A 23,780-nucleotide genomic window follows, 5' to 3' on the forward strand; every position below is an offset into this window, starting at 1 on the left:
TTTAATTCGCTGAAGTATGTCAATGTCGTCGTATAACTCGTACAGCTCATCGTTCCATAGAATGCGATATTCGCCGTGGCCATCGCGCAAAGGACCATAAATTTTTCGCAGAACTTTTCTCTCGAAAACTCGCAACGTCGACTCATCAGTTGTTAACATCGTCCAAGCATCTGTACCATATAGCAGGACGGGAATTATGAGTGACTTATAGAGTTTGGTTTTTGTTTGTCGAGAGAGGACTTTGCTTCTCAATTGCCTACTCAGTCCGAAGTAGCACCTGTTGGCAAGAGTTATCCTGCGTTGGATTTCGAGGCTGACATTGTTGTTGCTGTTAATGCTGGTTCCAAGATAGACGAAATTATCTATAACTTCGAAGTTATGACTGTCAACAATGACGTGAGTGGCAAGTCACGAGTGCGACGACTATTTATTTGATGACAAGAGATATTTCGTCTTGCCCTCGTTCACTGCCAGACCTATTTCTTTTGCTTCCTTGTCCAGCCTGGTGAAAGCAGAACTAGCGGCGCGGGTGTTGAGGCCGATGATATTAATATCAGCGGCATACGCAAGGAGTTGTACACTCTTATAGAAGATGGTACCTTCTCTATTTAGTTCTGCAGCTCGAACTATTTTCTCCACGATAGAGAATCGCCTTGTCTGAAACCTCGTTTGCTATCGAACGGCTCGGAGAGGTCCTTCCCGATTCTGACGGAGCTTTTGGTGTTGCTAAACGTCAGTTTACACAGCCGTATTAGTTTTGCGGGGATACCAAATTCAGACATCGCGGCATAAAGGCAGCTCCTTTTTGTGCTGTCGAAAGCAGCTTTGAAATCGACACAGAGGTGGTGTGTGTCGATTCTCCTTTCACGGGTCTTTTCCAAGATTTGGCGCATGGTGAATATCTGGTGGGTTGTTGATTTGCCAGGTCTAAAGCCACACTGTTAATGCCCAATCAGTTTGTTGACATTGGACTTTAAAATTTCACACAATACGCTCGATAGAACCTTATATGCGATGTTGAGGAGGCTAATCCACGGTAGTTGGCGCAGATTGTGGGGTCTCCTTTTTTATGGATTGGGCATAGCACACTTAAATTCCAATCGTTGGGCATGCTTTCGTCCGACCATATTTTACAAAGAAGCTGATGCATGCTCCTTCTCAGTTCTTCGCCGCCGTGTTTGAATAGCTCGGCCGGCAATCCGTCGGCCCCTGCCGCTTGTTGTTCTTCAGGCGGGCAATTGCTATTGGAACTTCTTCATGGTCGGGTAATGGAACGTCTGCTCCATCGTCATCTATTGGGGAATCGGGATCGCCTTCTCCTGGTGTTGTGTGTTCACTGATATTCAGCAGGCTGGAGAAGTGTTCCCTCCATAATCTAAGTATGCTCTTGGCATCGGTGACTAGATCACCTTTGGGGGTTCTATAGGAATACGCTCCGGTCTTGAAACATTCCGTAAGCCGCCGCATTTTTTCGTAGAATTTTCGAGCATTACCCCTGTCGGCCAGCTTATCAAGCTCTTCGTACTCACGCATTTCAGCCTCTTTCTTCTTCTGTCTACAAATGCGTCTCGCTTCCCTCTTCAACTCTCGGTATCTATCCCATCCCGCACATGTAGTGGTCGATCGTAACGTTGCGAGGTAGGCAGCCTGTTTCTCTCCGCTGCGACACAGCACTCTTCGTCGTACCAGCTGTTCTTTTGCACTTTCCGAAAACCAATGGTTTCGGTTGCAGCTGTAAGTAAGCAGTTTAAAATGCCGTCCCACAGTTCCCTTATACCGAGTTGTTGACGAGTGCTCTCAGAGAGCAGGAGTGCAAGCCGAGTAGAAAATCGTTCGGCTGTCTGTTGTGATTGCAGCTTCTCGACGTCGAACCTTCCTTGTGTTTGGTGGCGTGCGTTTTTTGCTGCACAGAGGCGAGTGCGAATCTTAGCTGCAACAAGATAGTGATCCGAGTCGATGTAAGGACCTCGGAGCGCACGCACATCTAAAACCCTGGGGACGTGTCTTCTGTCTATCACAATATGATCGATCTGGTTGGTAGTTTTTCGATCCGGAGACAGCCAGGTAGCTTGATGAATCTTTTTATGCTGGAATCTAGTACTACAGATAACCATATTTCGGGCCCATTTGGGGATGTTTCGTCGTGGAGGCTGAATTTACCGACCGTAGTGCCAAAGATACCTTCTTTGCCCACCCTGGTGTTAAAGTCGCCAAGCACGGTTTTGACATCATGGCGGGGGCAGCCTTCATAAGTGCGCTCCAAGCACTCATAAAAGGTATCTTTGGTCACATCGTCCTTCTCTTCCGTCGAGGCGTGGGCGCAAATCAGCGATATGTTGAAAAACCTCGATTTGATGCGGATTGTGGCTAGACGTTCATCCAACGCAGTGAATGATAGTACTCGGCGACGGAGTCTCTCTCCCACCACGAATCCTACACCAAACTTGCGCTCTTTTATATGGCCACTGTAGTTAATGTCACAAGGACCTACTCGTCTCTGTCCTTGTCCCGTCCATCGCATCTCATGGACGGCGGTGATGTCAGCCTTTGTTTTTACGAGGACATCAACCAGCTGGGCAGTGGCACCTTCCCAATTAAGGGACCGGACATTTCAGGTGCATGCCCTCAATTCGTAGTCCTTATTTCGTTTGCCATGGTCGTCATCAAAAGGGGGGTCTCTCATCCGAGGCTGGTTATACTTATTCACTGGGGGTGTTTTTTACGTGGCGGGTCCCAAACCCAGCGCACAACCCTATGCAGGGGATGTTTCGCCTTCTCACTTTAGCTCGCCTTCAAACGGATGTTCTTAGGCTACCCAGAGGATAGTTGGTCAAATACCGGAAGTCGTGAGCTGCTTGAGCCATATGAATCGTTTCTGGCCACTCTCAAGTGAATGGCGATCAGAGAATTTTCCTCCCTTGCGTGAACTTCTACACACGACTCCATCCTTCTAAGTCATGTAAAAATAAGTAATTTATCTTTCCAAAAACATTTTTTATCTCATAGTGATCTTTTTAATAGAATTTTTCGATCTAAATCATACTGCTATCATCTGCACTGCTATTCCAGTGAACACAGCTGTACATATAAAACACATATATCTTAAAATACAAAACTGTACAAACACAAAAACAAAAACATAAATCGGGCATGAAAAGTAAAAGCACTTAGTTTCACTGGGTATATGGGTAGTATACAAGGTGTCTTCCAAAAAAAGGACAAATGGTTTTTTCGGCAAAATCAATTTATTTTATTCAAAATAGTGTCCTTCTGCTTCAATACAACTTTTTGCAAGAGCCAAAAGTATGTCGAACGAGTTTTTAGCTGGTTGGCCAGTATGGCCGCCAATATGCCGGTGCAAGCCTTTTGAATGGCCTCTACGCATGCATAACGCTTTCCTTTCATGAGCAAATGCATTTTGCCGAAAAGGAAGAAGTCGCACTGTGCGATATCAGGTGAATACGGGGAATGGTTAATGGTAAAAATGTGATTTTTGGTAAAATAATCGGTCACAAGCGTCGATCGATGATACGGCGTATTATCCTGCAACAGACGCCAACTTTCATCTTCGCGATATTCGGGCCGAACACGTCAAATACGGAGCACCAAACGCTTCAAAATCATAATAACAAATCAGCATTGTATTCACTTTTGACTTCTCCATGCGCGATTTTTTGGGCTTCAGCTCGTCCGATGCTTTCCATTCAGCACTCTGGTTTAGATTCGAGATCATATTAGAAACATCATGTTTCGTCACCAGTCACGGTATTGTAAAAGAAGATTTTGAATTCTATTTCCACGAGTTTCAATGATGATTTAGGCTGATTTGAGATGAATTCACTCACAGTTTCGATGGAATTTCCGCTGATCACGGATTTTGATTGGCCCACATGTTGATCGTCATTTATGTCCTCACGACCACTTTAAAAACATTAAAGCCACTCGTGCACTCTTCTATGAGATAGGCAATCGTCGCCATAAACTTATTTCATCAATTGAAACGTTTCGGTAAAAGTTTTACCAATTTTAAAACAAAATTTAATGTTTACTCTTTGTTCAAAGCTCATTTAATAACTTCACTTCCAATCTATGAAATGTCTTGAAATTCTCGCTGAACAATCGATAAAACTAGTGGCCTCTAACGCACCAGTCGACAAATAGATGGCGCCAGCAGGGGGCACAAGATTCAAAAAGTCCTGTTTACTTTTGAAAGCACCTTATACTTATTGTGAATTATGTATCCCTTTTTATTGAGTTAAACTAAAGGTTTAAAATTTTCTTATAGAAAAATGCTAATGCAGTAATTTATATGTATTTTCTGTTTGCGGGCAAACTTCAATAAAGTCACTTGACGCAATTATGAATTATATTTTTCTAAACTATACACTGCTGCTGCTATTGCACACACACAGCCGATCGGTCGGGATTCCAAACTTCAAAGTTAAATGTGGACGTGCGGATCAGCGGTCGAAAATCTTATGAAACGTTTCTTACACCGGCGAAAATCGAATTGGGGGGCACCCCGACCTGACTAATCCGTTTTGATTGGTTGGGTGGTGAAAACGATTGTTTGTTGGTGCGTAGTGTCTTACATGTATGATGTGGTATGGTTTTTTTTTTCGTTTTTGTGTCGAAGGGGGAATCTTTCATAGATACCGTCAGTCCCAGATGGCATACACGATTCATACTGCACGCTAAGGTTACACCCTTTTCGGGACCACGCCCAGTATGGATGATTATACCATGCTGAACTTGCGTAACAGTACACCTACGTACTAAACCCTCACTCCGACTGCAGTTCACTGATCCTACGGTACTGCCGTTAAGCATTTCTTCGCAGGACCAGTCTCAGCCAAAATTGGCTCTTCGTGGGCTCCTTTCTGGACTACTCTTCTCTTCTCGTTTTTTCGAAGTTCCTGTAGACCAATTCCTGAGTTTATTCCACACTGTTTTGCTTTTTATCATGTGGTGCACGATATTCTCTGGAGTCACACGTTCGTTGATAATAATTTCTAAATCCTTTTTTTCTGCTCCGAATTTCGGACAGTAAAAGAAAATATGCTGCGCGTTTTCGTTGCCATTTCCGCAGAATGAACATTCTGTTCCGCTATCGTGACCGTATTTATAGAGGTACTTTCGGAAGCATCCGTGTCCGGTCAGGAATTGCGTCAGGTAGTTGTCAGAATCGCCGTTCTTCCTCTCTACCCGTGTTTTCACCTTTCTGATTAGCTTATATGTCCACCTTCCATTTTCTGCCATGTCCCAGTGCCTCTGCCACTCACATATACTTTCCTCCCTGTCTTTATTTCGCTCTGCTGTTGTAAACCTCCTTCTAACGCTTCTTGATTTCTCGTAAACTCTTTTGAGCTCTAACGCCGGTCCTATGATACCCGATATGACTCCAGCCGCCTCATGCGACACCGTGCGAAATCGCCAAATAACTATTATTGCATTAAGCCGAGTCAGAGATCTTGCTTTCTTCACGTATGTCTTATTATATATTGCTGGTCCTCATATGGGCTCATTTGTCCTGGCTTGGTCCTCCAATATTAGCCATCATTCTCGTAGGGCCACAGTTATTCGCTTCGCTTTTGCACATGCTTTTTCAATGTACGTGTAATAATTAAGCCGCGTGTCTATTACGACGCCTAGGTATTTTAACGACTGCTGAGTCGTTATACTATAGCCATCAATATTAAAAGTAGTATTTTCTACTATTTTTCTTCTAATAATTAACACTGCTTCCGATTTTTGAGCTGCTAGTTGGAGCTTTTTGGCTGTGAGTCGGCTCTTTACTCTTAAAGCGGTGTCTTCACATAAGATTTCTTCTTGACTGATTTCTTTCCCTACCACCGTTACCGCAATATCATCGACGTGCCCGATAATCTGGACCTCTCTTTCTAATGGGAGTCGAAGCACTCCGTCTTATAACACGTTCCACAGCAGTGGTACCCCTCCCGTCACCCTGTACTTTTTGGTCCCTCATCGGTATCATAGAGTAACTGCTTATTCGACAGGTATTTGGAGATAATTCTCTTTGTTCTTTTGCATTCGAGAGCGCTCATTATATTTGCCCAATACGCAGAATTGAACGCATTTTTAACGTCAAACGTTATGAGTGCGCAGTATTCTTTTGTACCATACATCCACCTCGTTTCTTCGATGGCCTTGCTTGCCACAATTGTCACTTTTATGATCGCATCGATGGTTGACCTGTTCTTACGAAAACCAAATTGGTTTTCGGCGAGTCCTGGATATTCTTGCTCCAGGTATTTCTCCAGTCGTACGCATATTATTCTCCCATTGCAGAGAGGGCGGTACGAGCTTGGTTCTCCAGCCGGTTTATTTGGTTTCTACAAAAGTACTAATCGTTGCTTCTTCCATATTTTTTGTAAAGACACCTTTCAATAGGGTGGGACAGATTGGAGTTCTCCCTTTGCTGCCTTTGAGTTTTGTCATCACTATTTTGTACGCATCGCCCCATGGCTTCTCATCGGCATTTTCGCAGAGGTCTTTGAAACAGGAGAGTTTGCTTCTTTTAATTGCTTTCTTGAGCTCACGGCGTTTCTTTTAAAAACATTCGTGCAGGTTTTCGTATTCTGGTGAACTCCGCCTTCTCTGGCTTTATTGCAATCGTATCTCAGGCTGTCGATTGCACTATTCCACCAGTATGCAGGCTGTCTGTAAGCGTTAGCGCCTTGTTTTTTCCTGCACCTTGCAGCGTCGCATGCTTTGCTGACATGCCTCACCAATATCTCCGCCTGTCGTTCCGTATCTTCTATATTTGCAATGTTATCATCCAGCATAAGTCGGAAGAGATCTTCGACGAACGTTTCGGCTTCCCATCCTTTTGTCTGTACCATCTTTGTGTGCGTGTATATTCCACTTTTAGGTTTTCCGATCTCCATTATAATAGCTAGGTGGTCACTATGCGGATAAAGGTCAGACACTTACCAGCATGTTGATTGTGCCCACGGGCTACTAACAATAGTGATGTGAATCACGGATCCACGACCATTTTTTTGGAAAGTGTTCCTATTTCCAGTATTCAATAGCACCACTTCGAGCGATGAAAAGGCCTTTAATACGTTAAAATCGCCTGCTGCCACGTTTTTCGTAGTTGTTAGGATTTCCTGTACAAGATCATCCAGTATCTTCTCAAACGCGCCTTGTGGGACACTCGATGGGATATAGCAACTATAAAAGTTGATTCCACAAATCCTGGCTCGTGTGAAGTAGGTCTTTCCTAATAGTGACTTTTCCTGGAAAGCTTTGCCTCCAGACGACCATATGGCAGCTTTGCTGGTGGTGTCTTGGGCCCATGTGGTGTTGTCTAGGTCTGTCCGCATAGTATTGCTACGTCCACCTTCTCTTCAAAGACGTTTTGTTTAAGCAACTCTTGCGCAGCTTCGCAGTGATTCAGGTTTAGCTGGACAACTTTCATTTATTGAATTTTTTATATGCTTCCTGATATAAGGGGCATCTTTTACAACCTATTTGGTGGTTTAAGTTTTCCCTTCCCCTGCTCTTGCAAGCACCACAAGACGGAGTCTTGTCGCACGTATGTGCGAAGTGTCCTTTTTCGCCTCATCTTAGACAGCACTTGCTCCTGTCATCCGAATTGCTACATGCTGCTGCCAGATGCCCATATTCCAGACACCTGAAACATCTTTTTAAATTTGGTTTTTCTCTTCGCCTGCAGACTACCCAGCCGATCCTAATTTTTCGCTCGTCTAGCAGTATCCTTGCTTCCAGCGCAGGGGGGCTTACTACCGCTACCTTTGTACCCGCATATGCCGCCCCGATTTTCTTTATCGCGTTCACATCAAAACTATTTAGTTTTTCACCTGCTTCCGTATAGCTTCCGAAATGTCCTCTTTGGTGGTGATTTCGTCCAAGTTCCGCATTTCTGCTATGACTTCGTGATTAAGCGCTTTGATTTGTGCCTGGTCTTCAAATAGTTTGCTTATTTCGCACTTTAGTTCGCTCGTACTTTCCATTTGGGTTTCTTTGAGTTCCAGCAATATTTCACCTTTTGCTGTCTTCCTAATACGCGATAAATTTTTCCTAACTTTCTGCAGGTTTTCTTCTTTCCTGACTTTCATCAGGATATCTCTGTCGGACATATGTATATCCAGAGCGCCCTATGACTATAGCATCTGGCCGCTTGACGCTTATCCATCCGTCATCTTTTTTTACTTTCTCTCTGCATTTATCAGGACTATTTCCCGATGTCTTTTTGTTTCGTTCCGATTGCTGGTTTTTCGGTGCCTCTTCATGCATCGTTTTATGCCTTTTAGGCGGTGTTTTCCGTTTCGGCGGGTTTTCCTCCCGCGGCCTCTATGAATGTTTCCGTGGTTGCAGTCCTGAGCTGTACATTCTGTCTTGCTTCCATCATTCCTATGTGCTCCTCCGGGGCTTTTGAATATAGATTTGCTATAGAACTGAGGATGTCCTTCATATTGTCATTTATAGACCGCTGCGGCGGACGAAGCAGTCAGCCTTTTTATAGCACTTCCTAGATCCGAGATTTAGTCCACAGGATGTCGTACCACTTTGGCTTGAGGTATGCCGTCTTCTAAAACCGGTGGTGATGACCTCGTTCGCACGGGTTTAATGACTATCGGCGTCTGATTAGGCGATCGGGCTATCCTCGGTACACGTTTGAAGGGATCTACTTCTGCATTTGGGGTCCTCACAGTCAGATCTGCTTCCGAACTAGAGTTTTCAGCACGACTACTCATTAAATTTCCATACCTGCCGCTTCCATTATATGTGTTGTATGTATTGTTTCTCGTAATATTTTCCATTAACTTCTTTTTTTACAGCGCCACGTGTGTAGGAGGGTGGGCCGAAACAGACTGGAACGGGTATACCCTCGGCGACAATGCTCCTACGCCAGTTCCCTGAGGCCAGTCCTTCGCTTTGCATACTTCCTGACCAAAGGACCGAAGTGCTTTTTACTGACACGCGTGGCAGCTGATACCTCGGTAGAGTCAAGCTCACATCACCCGCTCCATTTCGTCAGCGGTGAAATCGCTGGCGAAAAGTTCATGAGACTACCAGTATGCTGCTTCGTGTCAGGTAGATTTAATCAGCCGCACCTAACATGGTGAACAGACGCTGACCAGAAAGCCGGGGTGGTGTGGATTCGTCTACAGTCGCAGGAGTTTCAAGGGTCTTACTGGCTTTTATACCGCAACCTCCACTCCCGCCGCTTCTCATTGGAGATTGCTTATTCGTTTAAACTTATTTCGCAATTAAGCTGCTACTACAGGCCGTCCGGTTATCCGTGACCTGCAGACCCAACGGTCGCTTAAAGCTCAGCGACGGTGACTATTCCCACTGGAAATTTAAAGTTCCACCGCGTTGTGTTTGTTGCGTGGGGTCGCATGGTACGATGCTGTAAGTTGTGTATGATGAATGTTGTGTTGAGTGGCGAGATGCCATGAAGTCGCATAAAAATCCCGGCACCCCTAGGCGAATTAATTGCCTAGAAACCCCTGCAGTTTTTGAATGGTGCTGACTACGTCGCCGAATTCCGTTGCTTTCCGCTGGTTGCGATGACTATGATGTGGTGGTGTCTGCAACCTCCTACCTCGGAATTGATTGGAACGATGAGCTCCTCGGCGTTGTACCTGATTCCCACGTTGGCTGTGCCGCTGTTGACTATGCCGATGACTGGCGTGCGTTGATGAATCAGCTCGAAGCGAAAGCGGTGAAAAAATGTATGATGCGGTCGTTGGCAGTATTGACATGACCCGTCGGACATACACTCCAAAGTAGCGTGAGTGTCTGCCAAACATGTCATGCAGTGGCCGTGGGCTCTAGCGATCTGTTGGCGCTGAGCGGGCGTCATGGTCTTGAAAATCGTGCATCCCTGCAGGAAGTGGGGACGACGGCATAGGCTGCATCGTGGAGGTACATATTCCTCGAAATGCTCCTCGCTTGCATCGCTGACTGGTGGAACGGATGATTGGCTAGGCGATTGGGGATTACTGCAGATATCTTCTACGTCCATTTCTATTGGAATGGGAATATGGATAGTATATTAAGACATGGTTTTGCTAATAGTATGAAGTATGCCATATATTTATTTGTATATTTATATTGTACTTTTATTAATACGTATTGTATATTTTTCATATATATGCATTTAGTTGATCTTCTTTAATCGCGTTCATTAGGTTTTGGTTTGTTTGGACGGATTGTAAAACGGTGAATTTCGAATTATTTGTTCATTGATTTTATTTATGCGCTTGTGTTCGCGGTGTTTCAATGACCGGTTCTTCGGTGTTTTGAAGGAAACACATTTTCACTAGTAGTCGAGTACTCGTCCCCGATGTACCTTTTCAATGCGGCATTCATCCTGTATGATGACGCATTCGCCTGCACTGGGTTCCTTCTGGATCGTTTTCCATCGGTGTCTCTTATGGAGATCTTTGAGGTAATCTTCCTTCCATTTAAGGCTGAATTCATGATGAAGAATTTTAACCTTTTCCCATCGGTTTATTAAAATGAGAGAGTCTCCTGTGTCCTGAAAGGGTCCAGGTGTAAGGACTGTGAAATCGGAGGGATCTTCCGAGAGTAGATCTTGAATTTAATACGACTTCTATACGAGTGAGTAGTATAGTAAACTCCTCATAATTGAATTTATGATTACCTGCCGTTTTCTGTAAATGGGACTTAAAACTTTTTTCTGCTGATTCCCAAAGTCCGCCCAGGTGTTGAGAACATGGAGGTATAAACTGCTAATCGATCCCTTGGCGTGCATATTTTTAAAGAATTTCAGGGGAGACTTCTTTCATGAAGTTTATAAACTCTTTCTCGGTGGCTCTTTGAACTCCGATAAAGTTTTTCTCACAAACTTTGAGGAAAATCCGCATCGTTCGACAAATTGTGCAAATGCTGCCAAGAAAGCCGCAATTGTCAGATCTGAACAAAGCTCAAGGTGTACTGCATTTGTCGTAAAACATACAAAGACAGCCACATGCCCTTTTCTAAATGAATAAGACATTATCATTGAGGTCTTTATCTGGAAAGGTCCAGCAAAATCAACCCCAGTAATAGTAAAAGGCAGAGCAGCGTTCAAGTGATAAGGCAGCAGTGATCTGCGTACGCATTTTATGTTTATACAAGGTATATTGTTTGCACATAAAAATCGTCTTTTTAATTTGTGGCTTTAGTCACATTCTTGTCGGACCATTTGCTGCATCAAACGATGCTCACCATGTAGTGTAAGCTGGTGAAGATACATAATGGGTTGTCAAAACAGTCTTGCGGTATTTTTATTGAATTTTTTTTATGGAAATTGAAATGAATTTTTGATGACTCATGCCTAGCTCTTGACCGATGCTACGGCTGCTACTATGACGGTCTCTTTCGACCAATTCAGCGATTTTATCGCAATTTTCGACGACAGGCCTTCCGGAGCGTGGCGCATCTTCGACCACCTCTACACCAGAACGAAAACGTTGAAACCATCGTTGTGCGGTGGAAATGGAAACTGTATCGGGTCCATAAACTGCACAAATTTTATTGGCGGCTTGAGATGCATTTTTGCCTTTATCGTAGTAGTATTGTAAAATATGCCGTATTTTCTTTTTATTTTGCTCCATGTTTGCGACGCTATAACTCACGAACGACTTAAAAAAACGACAATCAATCAAACACGTGTTAGCGCGTGAAATGAGCTTTCCAAAAAGGTATAGCATGACCTTATATTGAAAATAAATGAGGATTTCTCAGGAATAATAATAAGATGCCGTTCGTTGTAACTGAGGCTGGAATTCGCATCCATTTGCCCTTATTAATCCCTTAGTGTCCATGAATTGATTTAAGACAAGAAGAGAGCTTCCCTTTTCTAGTGGTCGTGTTCGAGCAACTTTGGCATGTTGCAAGTCGGAATGCGTTAGTTGTACGCAAGGATCATTTGGTATTCCTTTAATTTTTTCTTTAAGTCCTTGGGTGAATTTGTGCATGTAAGCGATTACTCTTAGTGTTCTATCAAATGATGAAAATCTGTGGAGAATATCATTCTCTTCTGGAGTGATATGAAAATGGTAAATTTTCCGACTTTCCGGCGGTACTATATTCCGAGCGGGAGACTTTGGTCAGAATTCTTGTAATTCTGTTAGCCATGTTGGACCATTCCACCAGAGTGTAGTACTGGTGAGGTGCTGTGGTTTGCACCCTCTTGACCCAAGATCTACTGGGTTGTCTGCAATTGCAACATGTTGCCATTTTGATGGGCCAACTAAATCTAAGATTTGAGATATTCGGTTAGATACATAGGCCTTCCAGTTATAGGGTGGTTTTTCTAACCATGCTGAAACTATTTCTGAGTCTGACCAAAGATACATTTTATGATTGGTTAATTTGAGATGGGTTTGAACTATTGAAATTAATTTTGCTAACATAAACGTACCAGAATCTGGGAAGGTGAGTTTGAAAGGGAGTCGCACAACATAACGACCATTTTCGTTTCTTGTTGTTGTGGACTTGTATTAGGCTTCGCATGCCTTCTTCTGAAAGTTGAGTAATCTGAGGTAATTCTTCTATTTCCCAGAATTTTTTGAGTTGATTATTTAAATATTCGTTTGAAATATTTTTAACTTCAGTTGTGAAAGAATTAATTTTTTCTGTGACTTGGCCACTTAATATCCGACGACAGATTGTGTTTTGAACTAACAATTTATTGGATATTTTCTCTATAACTTCAAGAATTATTTGAGGTATTAAGTAACTACCTAATAACATATCTATTTGTGATGGGGTATGGAAGTTGGGATCTGCTAACTTGAGATATGAGCATTTTTCCCATTGCTTTTTATTTACTTCACAGCTTAGAGGCAAATTTGTGAGTTGCGGTAGATTGATGGCTTGTGCATCTATTCTTATATCCGTGTTTGGGGAGACTATAGTCATTGGGCTAATTTTGTTCGAATTTTGTATAATTCTTCCGCCCATTGCCGAAATTTGAAAATTTGAATTTGCGACTAGCAATTTTAGGAGGATGGAGTCATGTGTAGGGAGGATGGAGTCATGTGTAGAAGTTCACGCAAGTGAGGAAAGTTCTCTGATCGCCATTCACTTGGGAGTGGCCAGAAACGATTCTTTTACACATGGCTCAAGCAGCTCACTACTTCCGGTCTTTGACCAAGTATCCTCTGGGTAGCCTAAGAACATCCGTTCGAAGGTGAGCTAATGTGAGAAGGCGAAACATTCCCTACATAGGGTTGTGCGCTGGGCTTGGGACCCGCCACGTAAAAAACAATACCAATGAAAAAGAAAACACAGCCTCGGATGAGAGACCCCCCTTTTGATGACGACCATGGCAAACGGAATAAGGACTACGATTTGAGGGCATGCACCTGGAATGTCCGGACCCTTAATTGGGAAGGTGCCGCTGCCCAGCTGGTTGATGTCCTCGCAAAAATAAAGGCTGACATCACCGCCGTCCAAGAAATGCGATGGACGGGACAAGGACAGAGACGAGTAGGTCCTTGTGACATTTACTACAGTGGCCATATAAAGGAGCGTAAGTTTGGTGTTGGATTCGTGGTGGGAGAGAGACTCCGTCGCCGAGTACTATCATTCACTCCGGTGAATAAACGTCTAGCCACAATTCGCATCAAAGCGAGGTTCTTCAACATATCGCTGATTTGCGCCCACGCCCCGACGGATGAGAAGGACGATGTGACCAAAGATGTCTTCTATGAGCGCTTGGAGCGCGCTTATAAGAGCTGCCCTCGCCACGATGTCAAAATCTTGCTTGGCGACTTTAACGCCAGGGTGGGCAAAGAAGGTATATTTGGCACTACGGTCGGTAAATTCAGCCTCCACGACGAAACATCCCCAAATGGGTTGAGGCTGATCGACTTCGCCGGGGCCCGAAATATGGTTATCTGTAGTACTAGATTCCAGCATAAGAAGATTCATCAAGCTACCTGGCTGTCTCCGGATCGAAAAACTACCAACCAGATCGATCATGTTGTGATAGATGGAAGACACGTCTCCAGTGTTTTAGATGTGCGTGCGCTCCGAGGTCCTAACATCGACTCGGACCACTATCTTGTTGCAGCTAAGATTCGCACTCGCCTTTGTGCAGCAAAAAACGCACGCCAACAAACACAAGGAAGGCTCGACGTCGAGAAGCTGCAATCACAACAGACAGCCGAACGATTTTCTACTAGGCTTGCACTCCTGCTCTCTGAGAGCAATAGTCAACAACTCGGTATAAGGGAACTGTGGGACGGCATTTCAAATTCCTTACGTACAGCTGCAACCGAAACCATTGGTTTTCGGAAAGAGCAAAAGAACAGCTGGTACGACGAAGAGTGCCGTGTCGCAGCGGAGAGAAAACAGGCTGCCTACCTCGCAACGTTACGATCGACCACTACACGTGCGGGATGGGATAGATACCGAGAGTTGAAGAGGGAAGCGAGACGCATTTGCAGACAGAAGAAGAGGCCGAAATGCGTGAATACGAAGAGCTTGATAAGCTGGCCGATAGGGGTAATGCTCGAAAATTCTACGAAAAAATGCGGCGGCTTACAGAAGGTTTCAAGACCGGAGCATACTCTTGTAGAACCCCCAAAGGTGATCTAGTCACTGATGCCCAGAGCATAGTTAAATTATGGAGGGAACACTTCTCCAGCCTGCTGAATGGCAGTGAACGCACAACACCAGGAGAAGGAGAACCCGATTCCCCAATCGATGACGATGGAGCAGACGTTCCATTACCCGACCATGAAGACGTTCGAATAGCAATTGCCCGCCTCAAGAACAACAAAGCGGGAGGTACCGACGGACTACCGGCCGAGCTATTCAAACACGGCGGCGAAGAACTAATAGGGAGCATGCATCAGCTTCTTTGTAAAATATGGTCAGACGAGAGCATGCCCAACGATTGGAATTTAAGTGTGCTATGCCCAATCCATAAAAAAGGAGACCCCACAATCTGCGCCAACTACCGTGGGATTAGCCTCCTCAACATCGCATATAAGGTTCTACCGAGCGTATTGTGTGAAAGATTAAAGCCCACCGTCAACAAACTGATTGGACCTTATCAGTGTGGCTTCAGACCTGGAAAATCAACAACCGACCAGATATTCACCATGCGCCAAATCTTGGAAAAGACCCGTGAAAGGAGAATCGACACACACCACCTCTTCGTCGATTTCAAAGCTGCTTTCGACAGCACGAAAAGGAGCTGCCTTTATGCCGCGATGTCTGAATTTAGTATCCCCGCAAAACTAATACGGCTGGGTAAACTGACGTTAAACAACACGAAAAGCTCCGTCAGTATCGGGAAGGACCTCTCCGAGCCGTTCGATATCAAACGAGGCTTCAGACAAGGCGGCTCCCTATCGTGCGACTTCTTCAACCTGCTCCTGGAGAAAATAGTTCGAGCCGCAGAACTAAACAGAGAAGGTACCATCTTCTATAAGAGTGTACAGCTGCTGGCGTATGCCGACGATATTGATATCATCGGCCTCAACACCCGCGCCGTTAGTTCTGCTTTCTCTAGGCTGGACAAGGAAGCACAGAAAATGGGTCTGGTAGTGAACGAGGGCAAAACGAAATATCTCCTGTCATCAAACAAACAGTCGTCGCACTCGCGACTTGGCTCTCACGTCACTGTTGACAGTCATACCTTTGAAGTTGTAGATAATTTCGTCTATTTAGGAACCAGCATTAACACCACTAATAATGTCAGCCTGGAAATCCAACGCAGGATTGCTCTTGCCAACAGGTGCTACTTCGGACTGAGTAGGCAATTGAAAAGTAAAGTCCTCTCTCGACGAACAAAAGCTAAACTCTATAAGTCGCTCATAATTCCCGTCCTGCTATATGGGGCAGAGGCTTGGGCGATGACAGCAACCGATGAGTCGACGTTACGAGTTTTCGAGAGAAAAATTCTGCGAAAGATTTATGGTCCTTTGCGCATTGGCCACGGCGAATATCGCATCCGATGGAACGATGAGCTGTACGAGATATATGACGACATTGACATAGTTCAGCGAATTAAAAGACAGCGGCTACGCTGGCTAGGTTATGTTGTCCGGATGGATGAAAACACTCCAGCTCTGAAAGTATACGACGCAGTACCCGCCGGGGGAAGCAGAGGAAGAGGAAGACCTCCACTCCGTTGGAAGGACCAAGTGGAGAAGGACCTGGCTTCGCTTGGAATATCCAATTGGCGCCACACAGCGAAAAGAAGAAACGACTGGCGCGCTGTTGTTAACTCGGCTATAATCGCGTAAGCGGTGTCTACGCCAATTAAGAAGAAGAAGAAGAATTTTAGCCAATTTGGAGCCTTATGATATAAAGCATCCTGGATCTATTAATTCTCTTAATTTGTATAATTCTCCTCTAAGTTCAATAGTGATGACCGCAGTGGGTAAAAAAAATTTTGATTTCATTTTCTGAATGAAGAGCTTGAATTGCTGCTTTGGAGCAACATGGTTCTTCTTCCCTTTTTTCGGGATTTGAGATTTCGAGATTACCACTTTTGGTTGTAGTGACTAACTCGGTGGTTTTATGAAATTAATTTTGCTTCAGATTTTGAAAATTTGTAATATGAAGCAATGAGTGGTGTCTTAGTTGACAGTACACACATTTGAATTTGCTTTCACAGTCTTTTGTTCCGTGAGAATTGGACAGACAGTTGATGCAAAGCTTATGTTGCCGGACAAGATTGTTTCTATCTGAAACAGACAATTTTTTAAACTTCTCGCAAGATCTTATAATATGACCTCTTTTACATAAGTATTTCACATAATGATTGCCAATGACTTGTTTTATTTGACACGAACGTTTGGCTTCTATTGACGTGCCTATTTTATTGTATATTATTGCTGGCTTGGGGTTTAAAATATACTATTGACTATTTTTTTGTCAACTCGTTCAGCTATTTCTTACTGAGTTGTTAAGAATTCTTTCATTTGATGCCATTTTGGCGATTTCTTTCTTGCCACAAGTGATTGCTCCCATCGTAGCAAAGCAACATCAGGCAGTGTTGCTGCACAAATATTTACTAGGATTTGGTCCCACGATTCTGTGGAAATATTTTGTGTTTCTAACACAGATAAACAATTAGTTACTGTTGAGTATAATTTTTAAAACTCTTGGCTGGTCTCTTGCTGAATTTTTGGTAAATTCATTAAAATTGTTATTTGGTGTCTACCAATACTCTTTCATTTTCGTATCTTTCGACCATTGCTTTCCAAGCCAGATTAAAGTTTCCGTCATTTAAAGCGAAACGCTTGACGATACTGCCTGTTTCCCCCTTTGTTTTGTACCTGATATGGTACAGCTTTTGTGCTCAAGGAAGTGTATGATGGTTTATGTATACGGCAGTGAAGATGTCCTGGAAGGACGGCTATTGATCATAATCTCCTGAAGTTTATTCAGTATCACAAGCTAGTACTTTCAAGAATATGCCTGTATCTAGGTCTTCTTTTTGAGTTGTAACTACTCTCGGAGGAAGAGTAGTGGCTCTACATGGTCTTACAAATTTATTTGGTCTAATATCATTGCCTTCGTAATTTCGTATTGTTCGAAGCAGTTTTCATATTTGGCTGACGCAGAAGCTTTTATGTTTTCTGGGAGTTCAGCGTCGTCAGTATCTAGTACTGTATCGTATGCTGCCAGAAGGCGTGCCCATATGCTATCTATGCTTTGAATTTTTAAATTAAGAACCGATTCTATGTTGTCATTTATAGGGGAAACTGAAAATTTTGTGCAGTATCTAATAAAACTGTCACTTTCAGTTACGAACCTTGACAATGAATTATCTTTGTTTCTTTTTTGTTTGGCACCCTGCTTTGAGCGTGTAGCTTCTGCAGGTGTGCTTTGGGATCTATCATCATCAGCAATTTTTGGAAATTCCAATAATTGAGATGTTCTTGGTTTAACCTCTTTTGACTTCTCAGATTGCACAATTAAAAAATTGGTAATATGAGCAAATGTGTAAAGAAAAATATAATTGCAATTTTTATTATGAACTAATTAAATTATATAAATTTGCGAATGCGTATTCACCGCATAAATCATCTCAATAAATATTTGTATATAATTATTGTTATTACATTTTTTTGTTTACCGTGTATAAGTTAAAATTTTTTGCGATATACTCGCGATTAATTTGTATTTGTATATTAGCTTTTAGTACGTGTACGTGATAAATAATAATAACCCAAAAATATAGGTGTGTATATATATATATGCCTATAGTTATGCTTTATGTTTGTTTGTTTCTTTGTCGTTTCTCTTATAGTTTCGCACAATTGTTATATATGTACATAAGTATGTATGTAATACGTACGTATACTAAATAAGTGCAAATATATAAACATTTAAATATGTAAGTACAAGTATGTATGCAAATATTTTGTAAATTACATCTACATACGTTTGCTCAAAAAGAACGCGAAAATAAATCTGGAATAAGTAATAGATGTATAAATGAGCATACGTTAAGTTTAATTTTCCTATGGGTATCCTTCATGTATGTATATACGTTGATTTTTTTTTATTTGTAAGTTTGTATACATATATTTAGAGAGAATCCCTGCCAACCACGGCTACCCACTTGTGTCAAATATTTCAATACAACTACACATTTTTATACTCTCGCAACAATGTTGCTAACGAGAGTATTATAGTTTTGTTCACATAACGGTTGTTTGTAAGTCCTAAAACTAAAAGAGTCAGATATAGGGTTATATATACCAAAGTGATCAGGGCGACGAGTAGAGTCGAAATGCGGATGTCTGTCTGTCCGTCCGTCCGTCTGTCCGTCCGCCCGTGCAAGCTGTAACTTGAGTAAAAATTGAGATATCATGATGAAACTTGGTACACGTATTCCTTGGCTCCATAAGAAGGTTAAGTTCGAATATGGGCAAAATCAGCCCACTGCCACGCCCACAAAATGGCGGAAACCGAAAACCTATAAAGTGTCATAACTAAGCCATAAATAAAGATATTAAAGTGAAATTTGGCACAAAGGATCGCATTAGGAAGGAGCATATTTGGAAGTAATCTTTTTGGAAAAGTGGGCGTGGCCCCGCCCCTACTAAGTTTTTTTTACATATCTCAGAAACTACTATAGCTATGTCAACCAAACTCTATAAAGTCGTTTCCTTCAGGCATTTCTATATACAGTTTAAAAATGGAATAAATCGGATAATAACCACGCCCACCTCCCATACAAAGGTTATGTTGAAAATCACTAAAAGTGCGTTAACCGACTAACAAAAAACGTCAGAAACACTAAATTTTACGGAAGAAATGGCAGAAGGAAGCTGCACCCAGGCCTTTTTTTAAAAATTGAAAATGGGCGTGGCGCCGCCCACTTATGGACCAAAAACCATATCTCGGTAACTACTAGACCGATTTCAATGAAATTCGGTATATAATATTTTCTTAACACCCTGATGACATGTACGAAATATGGGTGAAATCGGTTCACAACCACGCCTTCTTCCAATATAAAGCTATTTTGAATTCCATCTGATGCCTTCTCTGTATAATACGAGTATAAACATTAGGAACCAATGATGATAGCGGAATAAAACTTTACAAAAATACGGTATTTGAAAAATATGTAAATGACGTATTATGAAATCTCGATTATCACTTTACCATGCGAGAGTATAAAATGTTCGGTGACACCCGAACTTAGCCCTTCCTTACTTGTTTCTCTATGCACTAGCACCAACGCACATTTTGGGGTTATTTTTTGTTTACCTAAATGCGATGAAAAAAAGTTTCTTTCATTTCTTGATTTATTTGAATGAGTGCGAAGGAGAAAACATAACTGTCAACAGTGCCAAAAGAAAATCCTAAAAATGGTAATAAACAAACGATTGAAACACGCATGTCATTCGTGATCGTACCATCGTAAAGGAGGCTCGTACAACAAGAAGGTAAGTGAATGATTTTTATGTGATTTTGTTTTTAATAATTTGCAAATAATTACTTCATTTGTTTTTATAGCATTGGAAATCAGAACTGAATTGTAAATAGCCGCAGCAGCAATATCATCAGAAGAAGCAAATATAAATTGTAAAGTATGTGAGAAAAAGTGTGTGTTGTTTGAAATTGGATTGCGCAGTCCAATATAATACGCAAAATTAATTACATATGTACATAAGTATGTATTTTATGCGTTTAAGGCGGCCTGCACAATCCAATATAATATGTGAAAACAAATGTTTGCTTTATATTTTAAATAATCAAATAACCTTTGCTTTTAGAGTAAATTCTATTCGTATTTAATATATTTTATTTTTATACTCTCGCAACAAAGTTGCTAAGGAGAGTTTTCTAGTTTTGTTCACATAACGGTTGTTTGTAAGTCCTAAAACTAAAAGAGTCAGATATAGGGTTATATATACCAAAGTGATCAGGGTGACGAGTAGAGTCGAAATCCGGATGTCTGTCTGTCCGTCCGTCCGTCTGTCCGTCCGCCCGTGCAAGCTGTAACTTGAGTAAAAATTGAGATATCATGATGAAACTTGGTACACGTATTCCTTGGCTCCATAAGAAGGTTAAGTTCGAATATGGGCAAAATCAGCCCACTGCCACGCCCACAAAATGGCGGAAACCGAAAACCTATAAAGTGTCATAACTAAGCCATAAATAAAGATATTAAAGTGAAATTTGGCACAAAGGATCGCATTAGGGAGGGGCATATTTGGACGTAATTTTTTTAGAAAAGTGGGCGTGGCCCCGCCCCCTACGAAGTTTTTTGAACATATCTCGGAAACTACTATAGCTATGTCAACCAAACTTTACCGAGTCGTTTCCTTCAGGCATTTCCACATACAGTTTAAAAATGGAAGAAATCGGATAATAACCACGCCCACCTCCCATACAAAGGTTATGTTGAAAATCACTAAAAGTGCGTTAACGGACTAACAAAAAACGTCAGAAACACTAAATTTTACGGAAGAAATTGCAGAAGGAAGCTGCACCCAAACTTTTTTTAAAAATTGAAAATGGGCGTGGCGTCGCCCACTTATGGACTAAAAACCATATCTCAGGAACTACTAGACCGATTTCAATGAAATTCCGTATATAACATTTTCTTAACACTCTGATGACGAAGTACGAAATATGGGTGAAATCGGTTCAGAACCACTCCTTCTCCCAATATAACGCTATTTTGAATTCCATCTGATGCCTTCTCTGTATAATATATACATTAAGAACCAATGATGATAGCGGAATAAAACTTTACACAAATACGGTATTTGAAAAATATGTAAATGACGGATAATGAAATCTCGATTATCACTTTATCATGCGAGAGTATAAAATATTCGGTGACAACCGAACTTAGCCCTTCCTTACTTGTTTCAGATATTATTAACCTTTTCTTTCAGATATTATTCATTTCATACAATTAATCTTTCTTTTTCTTTTAGATATTACAAATTCAATGTAATTATTATTTATTTGCAGATATAAATAACCTTTATTTTGTTTCAATCTTTTTTCAGATATTTGTCTTTTATTTTCAGGTATCAATAATGTTTTTCTTTAATAAATCTTTTTTCAGATATTAAATATTTTTTTTAAATTAAATATATTTTTATATATATAAATGTAATAAATTTTTTATAAATATATAAAAAATAAAATAAAATAAAAATTTTAAAAATTAAAAAGTTTAGTTTGAAATTTTAAAAGTAGGAATCAAAAAATGCAAGCCTGCATCAGCTATTTAAAAAGAGAAAATGCAACCCTGCAGCAGCCGTCGATTGAGGATATTAGAGCAGGACAGATATACTTTTTTATATGACACTGCTGAATGAGCGCAACAGAGATGTATGATCACATGTATACGTACGTGTGAGGGGAAAACAGGGTAGGTTCTTCACGCGGCCTATGGCAAACTACCCACATGTTTACCCACTGATTATCTGGTTTTTTACCCGCTCATGATTGGCAGGGATAAGTAAGAGAGATGAGGAGAAAAGAGGGAAATGGTTGGATCGCGATATATGAACATGTGTATATGTACATAAATAAATATCCACTGTTATATAGTTGTTGTTCTTTTAGTTTTGACTTTGCTTATATGTTAAAGCGATCTTGCTTGTTGCTTTGTTAGCCCAAGGGGTATAGCCGAAACGTGAAAGTAAGAATACTTAACTTTGAAATATTGGTTTGGCTTTTTTTTTCTGTAGTGCGTTTGAAGACACGAATTAAGCTTGAAGAAAGGTAGTTGAACAACAGTATTTTTTCAAATTTTTGGATACAGTTGACTTATGTACATACATATGTACGCGCAAAGTTTAATAGCCCATACATTTTTTTGCATGTATGTATATGCACATATGTATGTATTTTTTATTCGATTGAGTATATTTACTTATATACAGTAGTTTTCACGAAAATACATTATTAGTGCGACAGCTGACATGTTCTATCTTGCAAATTGAACGCTTCTACAATACTTTCGTAGAACAGAATATTGTTAACAAAACACCAAATTCCCGTTATTTTTATTTTGCGTTACTTTCTTTAAGACATATTTCAATATTTGCACCAAAAGTCTCTTGTTCATTAAAATAGTAGTGCTTGACGGGAATAGTTAAAAAAAATTTAAAAAATGCGTGAGTATGAAGAGCTTGATCTGGCCGACAGGGTTAATGCTCGAAAATTCTACAAAAAAATGCGGCGACTAACAGAAGGTTTCAAGACCGAAGCATACTCTTGTAGAACCCAAGGAGGATATCTGGTGACAGATGCTAAGAGCTTACTAAAATTATGGAGGGAACACCTCTCCAGCCTGCCGAATGGCAATGAAAGTACAACTCCAGGAGAAGGCGAACCCGAATCCCCAATCAATGACAATGGAGCAGACGTTCCATTGGCCGACCATGAAGAAGTTCGAATAGCAATTACCCGTCTGACGAACAACAATGGATTGCCGTCCGAGCTATTCAAACACGGGAGGCGATCAGCTTCTTTGTAAAATATGGTCGGACGAAAGCATGGCCAACGATTGGAATTTACATAATCAGTGGGATAAGCCTCCTCAACATCGCCTATAAGGTTCTATCGAGCGTATTATGTGTAAGATTAAAGTTCATCGTCAACAAACTGATTGGACCATATCAGTGTGGCTTTAGACCTGGTAAATCAACAACCGACCAGATATTCACCATTCGCCAAATTTTGGAAAAGACCCGTGAAAGGAGAATCGACACACACCACCTCTTCGTCGATTTCAAAGCGGCTTTCGGCAGCACGAAAAGGAGCTGCCTTTATGCCGCGATGTCTGAATTTAGTATCCCCGAAAAACTAAAACGGCTGTGTAAACTGACGTTAAACAACACGAAAAGCTTCGTCAGGATCTGGAAAAACCTCTCCGAGCCATTCGATACCAAACGAGGTTTCAGACAAGGCGACTCTCTATCGTCTGACTTCTTCAATCCGCTGCTGGAGAAAATAATTTGAGCTGCAGAACTTAATCGAGCAGGTACAATCTTTTATAAGATGATATTGATATCATCGGCCTCAACACCCGCGCCGTTAGTTCTGTTTTCTCCAGATTGGACAAGAAAGCACAGAAAATGGGTCTGCCAGTGAACGAGGGCAAAGCGAAATATTTCCTTTCATCAAACAAACAGTTGTAACTTTGAAGTCATAGATAATTTCGTCTATGTTGGAACCAGGGTAAACAGCACCAACAATGTCAGCCTGAAAATCCAACGCAGGATAACTCTTGCCAACAGGTGCTACTTCGGACTGAGTAGGCA

At 41.6% G+C, this 23,780-nt stretch overlaps 1 protein-coding gene and 1 long non-coding RNA gene across 8 annotated transcripts in view; both read left to right on the forward strand.

Moving 5' to 3' along the window:
* LOC126765669 (tau-tubulin kinase homolog Asator-like) overlaps positions 1-23,780 on the forward strand; it is a 403,818-nt gene that overhangs the window by 354,945 nt on the left and 25,093 nt on the right. For 3 of the 7 annotated variants that reach the window (XM_050483278.1, XM_050483279.1, XM_050483280.1), the window contains one exon: positions 8,829-10,149. The exons of 1 other annotated variant lie outside the window; for it this stretch is intronic. In XM_050483278.1, coding sequence (XP_050339235.1) covers positions 8,829-9,116 — 288 coding nt within the window. In that variant the 3' untranslated portion in view covers positions 9,117-10,149. 3 more of the 7 variants (XR_007668513.1, XM_050483282.1, XM_050483284.1) reach the window with 3 other exon arrangements.
* On the forward strand, positions 1,348-4,360 carry LOC126765818 (uncharacterized). The gene is made up of 2 exons (XR_007668613.1): positions 1,348-4,008; positions 4,063-4,360. It is a non-coding gene; the product is annotated as an uncharacterized LOC126765818 (long non-coding RNA).

Source organism: Bactrocera neohumeralis, unplaced genomic scaffold (genome assembly GCF_024586455.1).
Source record: "Bactrocera neohumeralis isolate Rockhampton unplaced genomic scaffold, APGP_CSIRO_Bneo_wtdbg2-racon-allhic-juicebox.fasta_v2 cluster11, whole genome shotgun sequence".
Lineage (NCBI taxonomy): Eukaryota > Metazoa > Arthropoda > Insecta > Diptera > Tephritidae > Bactrocera > Bactrocera neohumeralis.